Source organism: Mustela erminea, chromosome 11 (assembly GCF_009829155.1).
Source record: "Mustela erminea isolate mMusErm1 chromosome 11, mMusErm1.Pri, whole genome shotgun sequence".
Taxonomy (NCBI): domain Eukaryota; kingdom Metazoa; phylum Chordata; class Mammalia; order Carnivora; family Mustelidae; genus Mustela; species Mustela erminea.
The window spans coordinates 105,335,949-105,348,315 of NC_045624.1; the positions used below are offsets into that span (position 1 = coordinate 105,335,949).

The window sequence follows — 12,367 nt, forward strand, 5'->3', positions numbered from 1 at the left end:
CTTTAATCAAATCACATCATGAAATATTTATTCCAATTACAGTTGATCACATTTTATCTTAGAAATTGTTCGGTGCTTTTTACTTGCTGTTAAGAAAAAATAAAATTATAGGCTAGCTGTCACTCTAATTCACTTTTTAGCAGAAAATGCCTTCTTTTCGTTAAATCAGAAAAATCTGACACCACGTCTCATACAATTAATGTAGTTGTTTTGGTTTTTTAATATCCCATTCTCATTTGATTATTCCAAAAAAAATGACAAGAGTTTAATAAATACACATAGCTCCCAAAGGAATACCACGCCAATGCTTTTCTTCACAGTCCTCACCTCACAGATAATTGATCATTTTAACTACCTATTACATATTACAAAATAATGAGATTTTTCTATAACTCTTAATTTATATATTAAATCGATAGCATTATAATTTCAACCTGACTGCTTTAGTGATATATCCCTAATTTATTACTGGATTACAGCCTGTTCACCAAAATGTGTATTTAACCTCCTTATTTTTAATGGAGAAATGCAGTCAGTTGTGTTCTGATAAAAATTAAGTGAATTTAGGTGATGTGTTTGACAATATGGAGAGAATTTCCAATTAGGTTACGTGGCACGCGCTTCCCATTAATGGGATGTATCTACGGTTCCAAGGTTTCCACAATAACATTTAATAAGAAAAACAATCTAACATACAGACTGGCCAAGTTGTACTGACATTACATGTTGACTTCCTAAACTTTTCTACGTATACTAGATGAAACAAGCACTAATAAAAGAAAAAGTACCAAGTGTAAAAAGTCATTTAGGGGCACCTGGATGACTCAGTTGGTTAAGTGACTAACTCCTGACTTAGGCCCAGGTAATGATCTCAGGGTTGAGAGATTTGAGCCCCATGTTTGGAACTGTACTGGGTGTGGAGCCTGCCTAAGATTCTCTCTCCCGGGTGCCTGGGTGGCTCAGTTGGTTAAACGCCTGCCTTTGGCTCCAGGTCATGATCCCCAGATCTGGGATTTCTCTCTCGAAAATAAACAAAAATCTTTAATAAAAAAAATTCTCTCTCTCCCTCTTCCTCCTCCCCTCCCCAGCCCCCCACCCCTGGTTCATGTGCCCTCCTCTAAAAAAACCAAAAAAACAAAACAAGAAGGCATTTATTAAGTATTGATAAAGCTTCTTTAGCTTACTTTCTCAAATTTTGAAAAAAATGATTAATTACTGGATTAAAAAAAAGTCTCTTCAAGTCACGTGGTTTCCAATTCTTTACTATCAAGAAAATTATGAGAAAGAATCCTAAAGTTGACATCTGAAAGATCATTATAATAATTTCTGATGACAGGGGCACCTGGGTGGCTCAGTGGGTTAGGCCTCTGCCTTTGGCTCAGGTCACAGTCTCAGAGTCCTGGGATTGAGTCCCACATCAGGCTCTCTGCTCAGCAGAGAGCCTGCTTCCCCATCTCTCTGCCTGCCTCTCTGCCTACTTGTGATCTCTCTCTCTGTCAAATAAATAAATAGAAATCTTAAAAAAAAAAAAAAATCTCAGGGTGCCTGGGTGGCTCAGTGGGTTAAGCCTCTGCCTTTGGCTTGGGTCATGATTCCAGGGTCCTGGAATCAAGCCCCGCATTGGGCTCTCTGCTCAGCGGGGAGCCTGCTTTCTCCTCTCTCGGCCTACCTCTCTGCCTACTTGTGAGCTCTGTCTGTCAAATAAATAAATAAAATCTTTAAAAAAAAAAAATCTCTGATGACAAATCACTATGTGATTTTTGCAAGCCATGTGGAAGAAATGCAAAGAAATCAGTGACAAAACTATGACAAGAGTCCATCTGTTCGTGAAGGCTTATTTACAAGGGTACTTATAAAAATAAAAAATAAAATTACAATTAATGTGGGACTTTGTCATTCTAGAATAAGGAGTATCAACTGATAGATATTAAAATTACATGGGGGATCACAGCCCTACTATTTCATTAGGTTGCATCATCAACCAAATTTACACACACACACACACACACACACACACACACACACACACACATTCATTTTTTATTTTTTAAGTAGGCTCCACACCCAGCATGGAGCCCAACATGGCTTCAACTCATGACCCAGAGATCAAGACCTGAGCTAAGATCAAAGAGTTGGACACTTGACTGACTGAGCCACTCACGCACCCCTTTCTTCCCTTTTTTTAAAAAAAAAAATTTTAATTGAAGTAGAGTTAACATATAACATTATATTAGCTTCAGGGGTACAACATAGTGATTCAACAATTTTCTTTCCATTTTTAAACTTAAATACATACTAGTAATATTTGCAAAGATCATTTGATCAAGAAGAAAAAAAAAGGCTTTGTATTTTCTAAATGACTCTTGGTGAATATCAAAATGCTAAGATATTTTGATCCCGCTGGACACATTTACAAGAGTGATATAACTGCCCATTTGAAAATGTCAACACTTACCATACACTGAAATTTATATCTTTTGCAACTATTCCAACCCTTGATTAATAAAAGTTTATACACCAATTAAAAAATATGCTCAATATAGCTTTTACCAGAAATCTTTCCTGTGGACCAATTAAACCAAGAGATCAACTTAGTATTACCTTGGGAGAAAAATGACCTTATATTCCTCTTGACAGGATAAAGCAAGAAGCTCACCTCACTACCTCGGTAGTATTCTTGACACATACACAAGGTTACTCAATTCTGATCACAAGAAAGCAATCAGAGCTAGATTATAGAATGTTTTACAAAACAGGTAGCTTCAACTCTTCAAAAATGTCAATGTCATAAAAGCCCTACCCAAAGAGTAATTAAAGACTGAAGAGACACTGCAACTAAATGAAATGTGTGAGCTTTGAATGAATTCTTCATCTAAGACAAAACAAAAAAACAAACAAACAAACAAAAAAACACAACCCCAAAAACCAGACTATAAAGGAAATTACTGGGCCAACTGGAGAAATCTGAATATGGACTATCTACTAGATACCGCAATGTTAAATTTCTTACGCTTTATAATCGTACTGTAGTTATAAAGTCCTAGTTCTTACAGAAACACAGCAAATTATTGATAAGTGTTGTGTCACTCTCACAATATAATAGTTCAGGAAAAAAGGCTTATTATATATAGTGATAAAGCAGATGTCAGTGACTATTGAATCTACATGAAGGGTATACAAATGCTCATTGTACTATTCTTCCTGTTTTTCTGTAGAGGTGAAATGTTTCCAAATCAAAAGTTGAAAAGAATTCTTCTTTGAAGGAAGAAGAGTCAAAGTTTCAAAAGAATGATTCAGATCCTTCAACTTCAAATGATAGATCCTTTTTGTCTTTCAAACCATCCAGTAATGGCAATTCATATATAGTTCAATAAAAACTTAATAAAGCTGAATATGAAGGTCTTAGAAAATATAATAAGCCCAATCTAAGTAATAAGTGGAAGAGCCAGGATTTGGAACTCCAAAGCCCACGTTTGTTCATTCATAATACACTGATTTTATTACATGGAAACATTTTATTATAGAAATAGGCTTGCTTTTTATCAATTTTTAAAGTTATCCCTACAAAGTTTCTAGAGCCTATCAAAAAGAACCAAATGGACCGCTTTGTCCCCTCCCCCTCCCCCCCAAATAAATCTAGAGAAATTATAGGAGCCACGAGGGAATGAAGGTTCAAGAACCCAGTTACTGTGACTCCCAAACTCTATACATTTTCTCTCAATCATACAATAAATTCATTCTATACTGGCTTTTGTTACTAACGCTCTTAGGATTTCCTACTGGATTGTCTGCCAAGGAGCATTTCAGAACTGCTCTTTCTTACTGAACTTGCTGGCTCCACCCTGAACTAGATTTGTATTCTTGGGCAAGTTTCTTAACCTCTTTGAGCCTGCTTCTTCCTCTGTAGAACAGTGACAATAATAATAACCACCTGATAGGAGGGAATACAAGAAAAATGCTTAGCAGAGCACTCAAGTTTTTAACTATAGGAACTAGCAGCAGGATAAACATGAGGTATGGTAGAAGTACTACCAGAATAATATTGGCAGCAGGAATATTAGAGTTGAAATCTAGTAAAATTAGAAAGAGGAAGGCTGCTTTTGCTAATCCTGGTTAGCTGAACATGAAACGAGGTTCTGCATTCTAGATGTACGAATTATGTGTGTTACTACTACTCTTTTGATTTATGCTACTTCTTTTGACTTAACTAATCATGGAAGAGTTTCTGACTGTTTTATAGCGATGCTATTAAAACTGGCCAGATGGGATCTAACATAATGAAAAGCCACTTACTCTGGTGGAGGCATTTTTGAGGGTTCCACGTCCCGCAGGAACTCGCACTGGAGCGCCTGTTCTGCGGTGCAGCGCTTACTGGGATCCAAAGCGAGCATGTAATCGAACAAGTCTAGTGCGGCTGCAGGAATACTGGCAGGAGAGGACGACAGAAGTCATGCATGGTCTCTGACACAACTTAGTGTTTCTTTAAGTTGACATTTCGTAACATGTTTGCTCTACTTTATTCCAATAGATTCCAAATTTCCCTTTTAAGACACAGTCATTTTCACATAATTTTTTTAAACTGCTATTCTAAATAATTTGAAATTTGGCCAACAATGGTGTATCTTATTACTGTTGGAAATTTGCGATTATGCCGTAAATTAAGAACTGAATAGAACAGTTTCCTATAACAAAATAAAAACCGGAGCTTCATTAAATGGTGTTCCAGCTCTGTCATGTGAGCTCCAAATGAAACACACACCCCTAAATCACCGATACCATAATGACAGTGAGATGGTAATTTGCATGTAGCAAAGGGAAACTCAAAAGTAAAGGACACAGAAGAACTGTGATAGGTCTACCTTGGATCAATAGAGGACAGAGTGACATTTAGAATTCTCAAGAAATAACTAAAAAAAAAAAGAAAAAAATTCAATGCGATATGGACACTTAAGCATCCCCTTCTTACAAAACAAATTCTTCTCTTAACTTTCGACGATATTGCTTCTTTGGTTTCATGGTGTTGAAATATGGTAGTTTGATTACATCGGGCCACACTGCAGGACACGGACTCCCACATATACGGCTGAACAATACACAAAAAGAGGTACATCAATATAAACTCCACAGAAGAAAAAAATACAGACAACTGCTATATAAAAATCCCCCCATCCTTCAACACAGAAAAGTTGGAGTCTTGATACAATATATAAGAAATTTCATTAAATATTTTAGCATCCCAACTTAATTACTTGTTTTAAGGAATCAATTTATTGTCAGTGGATATTTCTAACACTCCAAACATTCCAATTCCTAAAAAGAAAACCTTCACATTTGCAAAATCAAGTCTTAAAACACAGGTAACACTCCAAATACGCTGACCATGTCTTGAACCGAGATGAAAAATTTTATGCCAATAAATTAAGGAACCAGAGTGTAGGTTTATGTCTTTCTCTGGTCTTACAGGTACCTGTCATTACTTCTGTGAGAACTGCGGAAACAAATTTCCACACAGGAAGGGAACTATACGGTCATGTCTGCTGCTGCATTCCATCAACAGAAGGACCCTCAAAGTAACACTCTTGAAACACAGAAGTTCTTCAGCTTAAGTAATGCCACTGAATTCAAGGTACTGAGAAATTTTAACTGCTTTACTCTGTGCTTATCTGTAGCTTGAAAGCCCTATTTTTGTACTAACGACTAAGTCCCTGTTACAATAATGTGTAGAGGTAACTCCAGCTGGTAAGCATTTAAAAACTCACTCGCCAATAAGTAGATGAAAAATTTGTTAAATATGGTAAGCTTGCATATACTGAACCTCAAAAATAAATGTACACTGAACATAAAATCCTCAGCTGATCTTCACATGTGAAGAGGAAGTGTCCATGCATCACCGACTAAAAATAAAAATGTTCTGTACGTAATAAATATAAATGCACCAGTGTGCATAAACAAGGGATGACTAACGTTGTCCAGCCATCCTTCAGCTGAGCTGTAGAACGCTATCTCAGAAAACATACATATTTACATAAGACAACTGCTCATCTTTTTTAAGCTATGTCCCTAAAATGTACTTTTTTGGTTTCAACAGAGTTTACGATTTTTGGAAACACAAGCTTCTAAGAAAGTAGTAAGAGCCTATCCTTTGCACACGGCCAGTCTCTTCTTCCTCCCAACTGGATTTTTACAACCTCCTCAAAAATACAGTGGCTCCCTTAGGAAACAAGGCTGACCCTGGGTCTCAATCTGCCTTCCTAATCTCAATCCCCAGTTCATCTCTCCCCACTGCCCAATCACACTCTTCAATGTCCGTGATCAAATTCTCTTTCCCTAGATTCTAACTAGTGGAGAATCTTTTTCATTGCTCAAGATTCAGATCAAGTAATCCATTCAGTGCAGTCTTCTGTATCCCCATGGCCACTCAGAAGGGTCCCTTAGCATTCTACTTGCTTCTTTGGACACTTTTTCATATTTCATGCTGCTTTGTATCTTGGTTGACCTGCCTGTTTCGCTCACTAAAGTGAACCGTGTCTCTCACTGTTTTGTGTACTTCTCCAAGTAAGTATATAAATATAAATACTCCCCGGCAGACTGATGTGTTATTGCAGAAGTATGAAGTTCACTGCAATATTTAAAAATGAAGGATACTTTCAACTGCAGAAATACAGGAACATGCACTCAAGATATGGACGAGGTGTGGAATTTTGGCTACAGCTCCAAGGATAAGCAAGCAACAGACAGGTCAAAAGTAAGTAAGGGAAATGTTCCTGGCAAAGAGAAGTCCATAGACAGAGCCATGAAGTAGTCAAGGACAGACATGTGGGAAGAAGACCAAGGAAACAGGTGGAACATGGGGCTCAGGGAGGGTTAGCTGAGAGCACAGATAGGAGCCACACAGTGTTTTAAAAGCCTAACTATAATGAAGACAGACTTGGAAAACAAACTTTAAAACAGAATCCTGTCTGTGATACTGGTCAAACTGCATTGCTGAAGAATCTGTTTCTTCTTTTGTAAAAGAGAGGTTCATTTCCCTTCAAAGCTGTGAGATTAAATGAGCTGGCATCTGGACTGTTCAAAAGCCCTTCGATAAAAGTAAGTTTCATTACCTCTTAGCTAAAAAGCTTCAATTATTTTACTCTGTGTTGTGGGAAGATAGCTGAGTGGTTATCTAGCTGGTAGTAGCACACAGGACAGAACAGATCCACTGAGGCAGGGAAACTTACTAGGAACTAAGGAAGCAGACAGGACAGCAATTGATGGTAATTGCTTATTAGCAAAAACTAGCCTGATAGCCAGCCAGTTATCTCAAAATCACTTACCGAAGAGGTCTTGAGATGTATCATACACTAAATCCGCAAATACCTGAGGTCTATTTGGGAATCTATTCTGATCTATGTATCAGTACCATATGGTAGCTTTTAATTTTTGTAAGGCCAACAGAACAAAGCCTTCTATAATCCATTAGTCTCCTCAGCATTTTCCTAGGATGAACCTAGCATCAATGCTGTCACACTCCAAAAGTAAGAGCATCTGTTTGGATTCAACTGCAGCTCTGAATTTATAGATTAATTTAGAAAGGACTGCTATCTTCAGAAGGCTTAACACTTCTGTCCCAGAAATACCCCATTTTTCTATTTCCTTCAGTTTTATATTTCCATTTCTTCAATTAGATCTTATATATTGCTTTTTATCAGGTTTTTGGGGACGTTTTTGAATGTATTCTTATTCCTATTTACAGTCTAAGCAGTAAATAGGGAAGTTCTGTTACAGAAGACATTCTTATATATGACATACAAAGTTTTAGATAGCCATCTGAGAGCCTATGGCTCCTACCACAGTTTTAATAGTTTCTTTGAGGCTTTCCAGGTTTACAATCTTATCACCTATAATAATTTTTTCTCTGTTTTTTCAAACATGGATACTTCTTTTTCCTGATATGGTACGGTATGTGACAATTTCTAAACAATGTTACAATGATAATGATGCCACACAATACTGGGTAGTTTTGTTTGGTTTCTAACTTTAATGGGAGTACTCCCTCTCACTGTTTACAAATGGGAAGGATAATGACTTGTGGTTTGAGAAAAACACCACATAATAAAGATAATCACAGCCACACACACAAACTCACGCATATATCCTGTTAAGAATTCATTTATTCCTTTTTACTGTGGGCTTTATTTTTGTAACTTTTAAATTTTAAAAGATACTTCCGTTTTGTTAGTTTCATTTTTAGAAACTATTATAATCATCATCTGCATTTTTCCCCCTGAATAACTCATGTCATGAATCATACTAAAAGCATTCTTAATACCCACACTTACACTCAATAGAGGAGTACTTCCTGGCCTTAGTAAAATACTATCATTTTAGTGTAATGCTGTATCCTACTTGTTCATTTAGATATTGTACATCAATATTCCTATGTGAGATTAGTACACAGGACTTCTCAAAAATGGAGTTCAGACTCTTTAGGTGAAAGGTATTACTAATACATTATTTGCCTTTTTCAGTGTGTTGATTTTGCACTGATGGTACAAAGCCTATGGTGGAGAATGACCAGCACCTTAGCAAGATTCAAGGCAGTGGCACCAAACTATCAGGCAGTAAATACTCTTCACGACTATACCATCTCCTGGGGTGGGGGCAGGGGTGGGGAAGAGACACACCACATGACACTTAAGAATGTACTTGTTGAAGTGGTAAAAAATCGTTAATGTTATTAAACCCTAACACTATTTGGAACAGTATATATCTTCTTTATATTTTCAATGATGAAGCAGAAAATACTCATAAGCACTTCTGCTGCTCAAGAAATTCTGACAGCTACCCTGAGAAGCACTTGTGCAATTATTTGAGCTGCAAGCTGAAGTAGCCATGTGTTTTTCATGGACGGTCATTTTTACCTATATGAACAAGCAACACACTATGGTCACTCAGACTTGGGTGTCTGCCAGACATTTTCTCACGTGTGAACGAGTCCACCTGTTACTTCAAGAATGATGACTGCAGTATTTATGTTCAATTATAAAATCCAAGCTTTCAAGAGAAAATTAGAATTACTAGGAAGCTTACATCTATGCCATAGACTCGACAGCTTCACAATAAATATCTGTGGGCTTTTCTGATGAGATTAGTGGTGATAACCAAAATTATATAAAGAAATGTTACATTTAGAAGATCTGCTGAAATAGGGGACCCACTATTTTCTGTATTACCAGTGTTACAAAATCATCACAGATCCAGAGTGCAAGACAGACTAATGCATTTTAATATATTAGAATACAAAATATGCCTTCATATGTTTTCAGACCGTATATTACAACTAACCTATAAGAAATTACCACTTACTTAGTGTAATTTCAAAGAAGAACATGTACAATGACCTGAAAAGACAACCGAAACCAGCATATTACAGAAAGGGAATCCAGATGTTACTCTATTAAGCCAGACATTTCTTTTAATGTCTTTTTATGTAAAATCTTTTGTAAAAGATATGTAAAATATCTTTTTATGTAAAGATGTAAAACAGTGCTACTCATTTCACCAACATTTATTTTAGTTTGGAAAATACAGACGTTTTATAATTAAACAATGTTAACATACTGTTTTAAAATAGGTATTTTTACTTTCTCAGTTTTAATTTCTAGTATGATAAATATTGATCAATAGATATAACTAGCATAAATAAAGCTCCTGGGATCTTTCATAATTTTTAGGAGTGCAGAGAAATTCTTAGCGCAAAAAGTAGCAATTTACAGGATTTTTTATGCTATTGTTCTTTGAAGACACACATGCTTCATTTTTAAAAATCTGGGAGCTTCCCTTCTTTACCTATATTCTAGAACAATCAAAGTCTAAGCCTTTAAAATTATAAAAATCTCACCCGTGTGACCATCTAGGTCTCAGGCTTTGTGTGCATAGGGCCGGGGGAAGGGAGTGGAGGTCAGACAGAAGAAGGGTTCTTTTTATTCCAATCTAATTTTTTCCATGATTGTAATTTTTAAAAAATTTCATAAGCAATGTATACTATGTGATATAAAGGTTCTTTCTGGCTGCTAAAAGGCTTAGGGTTATAAGTGTGACCCTTATGTTAAAAACATTTTTTGCCTTTATTCATCCCATCTTGTCATCACCTGTTTTTCATTTTCTTTTGCTATCACTTTTTTTTACTAAGATTTTATTTATTTGTTTATTTGACAGAGAGAGAGCAAGGGAGAGAAAGACAGATAGCAGAGGGAATGGCAAGCAGGGGAGAAGCAGGCTCTCTGCTGAGCAAGGAGCCGGGATGTGGGGCTCAAGCCCAGGACCCTGGGACCATGACCTGAGCTTAAGGCAGACACTTAACTGACTGAGCCACCCAGGCGCTTTTTGCCATCACTCTTTTTAAAAAAAGATTTTATTTATTTACTTATTCATTCATTCATTCATTTGACAGAGAAAGATACAGCGAGAGAGGGAAGACAAGCAAGGGGAGTGGAAGAGGGAGAGTCAGGTTTCCCGCTCTGTGATCATGACCGGAGCCGTAGGCAGACGCTTAACAACTGAGCCACCCAGGTGCCCCTGCCATCACTTTTAAACCCCCTCTATTTCTATCACAAAACTTCTGTACTTTGCCTAAAATAGTGTTTGGAACAAGCTAAGTACAAATAACTTGATCACTGCTGTGTGAAACATTTTAAGATAGATTCTGATTAGTATTCCCACCTTTCATTAGTTCATACGTATTTCTGTACCATGCAGACTAGAACTCATCATTCCTGGGGCTTTAGATTGGGGATATATCCCAGCATTACTGCAGGTAAAGTGAGGGGAAGAAATATGTAGGAAACTTACATTTATTGGATTCCTGTAACCCTAAGAATACGATTAGTACTGTTTTACTTGTGAAGAAACAAACTGAGAGCACTATGGAACTTACCCTAAGTCCCAAGGGCAGGAAGCAGCCGAGCTGGCATTAGAACCCAGGTCTGTAAGATTCCAAAGCCCACCCTTTCAATTAATACGCTGCTGCCTCCTTCCTAACAGGGAGAAAACTATTTCTTTTGTCAGAAACTTAACTTTTCCTTCATATTTTAAAACTACTTAATGCCACAGAATCAAAATTGCAACACTTTTATATTATTATTAATATTTGGTATTTTACCAACAAAAACATGCTGAAATATATAAATTGGAATGTAAAATAGTCCTCTTCGCAGCCCTCTCACAAATCCATGCTCACATAACAACTCCAGACTCTTCTGCAAACCAAACACAGCCTTCTATGGAGCGGCTCATCATGAAACGATGTTGCTTTCCTGTGTCAGCATCCCCAGGTCTACCATTTCCTTTTTCATATCTATACAGTATATCACCAAGTGGATGGATTGAGCTTTCTTTTTTCTATATAGTTCACTAACCGACTTAACATGTTCATAAAATAATCCAAGTACACTCATGCCTCAGGATCGTTATTACTTTGTTGTTCCCTCACTTCACTCAAATGATACCTCTGGGAGAAACTCCCGGACTCTCTCTGTAACACTGCCTCCTATAATTTTCTATCTCCTTACCCTTATAAGCACCTGATGTATTTTATTCATTTGTCTCGTCTCTCCCAATTAGAAACCAGAAGAAGCTGTGTGCTAGTTACTAGGCACTGAGGATACAACCCCCACTCTTCATTGTATTCTCAGTGCCCTGGCACACAACCAGAAACCAATGGATACGTGTTCTGTTAATCCCCCTGACTTGAAATGACTTCTGTCTCATATTCGGAGGTCCATATAAACTTGCTTTACTTCAGGACTTTCCCTGTCCTGCCACCACTTCATCTATGTATCTTGTAGTAAAATGGTTTTAGTTGCCATAATTTTAACATACAATATGCCAAATTTTCCTTCTTTTTAAGACTTTTTCTGGTTATTTTAATGTTTATCTGGAGGGAAACTGTCATTTGAAATCTGCATTAGGCCTATAATGATTAATACAGGTTGAACTATCATATTTAAAAAGTTAAGGCTTCCAACCAAAAATGAGATATGCCATTCCCAATAGGTACTTTAAATCTACTTTACAATTTTCAGTGAGACATTATAGTTTTCAATATCCCTGGAGTATATATGGTGGTGCTTTTGTTAAAGGCATCTTCTTCCTCATGTACATTTCTAACTGCTTATTGCTGGTACATATTTTTAAGAAGCTACTGCTTTAGTATGTATGTATTCGTATGTCATATTAGGATACTGTGTTCATAAGTTTACATACAATATACACAAGCACATATTTTCTCAACACTTGTCATTTTATTAGACTCTTTTACTTAAGGTGTTTCAGGTAATTTCCTTGCAGGCTGCCTGTATACAATGCTCTCATATACAAATTATGA

The 12,367-nt window shown here is 36.7% G+C and overlaps 1 protein-coding gene and 1 long non-coding RNA gene across 5 annotated transcripts in view; one reads left to right on the forward strand and one right to left on the reverse strand.

Annotated features, from left to right (window-relative positions):
* CDK13 (cyclin dependent kinase 13) overlaps window positions 1-12,367 on the reverse strand; it is a 122,890-nt gene that overhangs the window by 8,626 nt on the left and 101,897 nt on the right. For all 4 annotated transcript variants that reach the window (XM_032305813.1, XM_032305811.1, XM_032305812.1 and 1 more), the window contains exons 10-11: window positions 4,967-5,083; window positions 4,294-4,425 (exon numbers count right to left, since the gene is read on the reverse strand). In XM_032305813.1, coding sequence (XP_032161704.1) covers window positions 4,294-4,425; window positions 4,967-5,083 — 249 coding nt within the window. The remainder of the gene's footprint in view (window positions 1-4,293; window positions 4,426-4,966; window positions 5,084-12,367) is intronic.
* LOC116569518 overlaps window positions 1-12,367 on the forward strand; it is a 30,042-nt gene that overhangs the window by 2,219 nt on the left and 15,456 nt on the right. The window contains exon 2 of the long non-coding RNA XR_004277064.1: window positions 5,464-5,626. This is a non-coding gene — a long non-coding RNA (uncharacterized LOC116569518). The remainder of the gene's footprint in view (window positions 1-5,463; window positions 5,627-12,367) is intronic.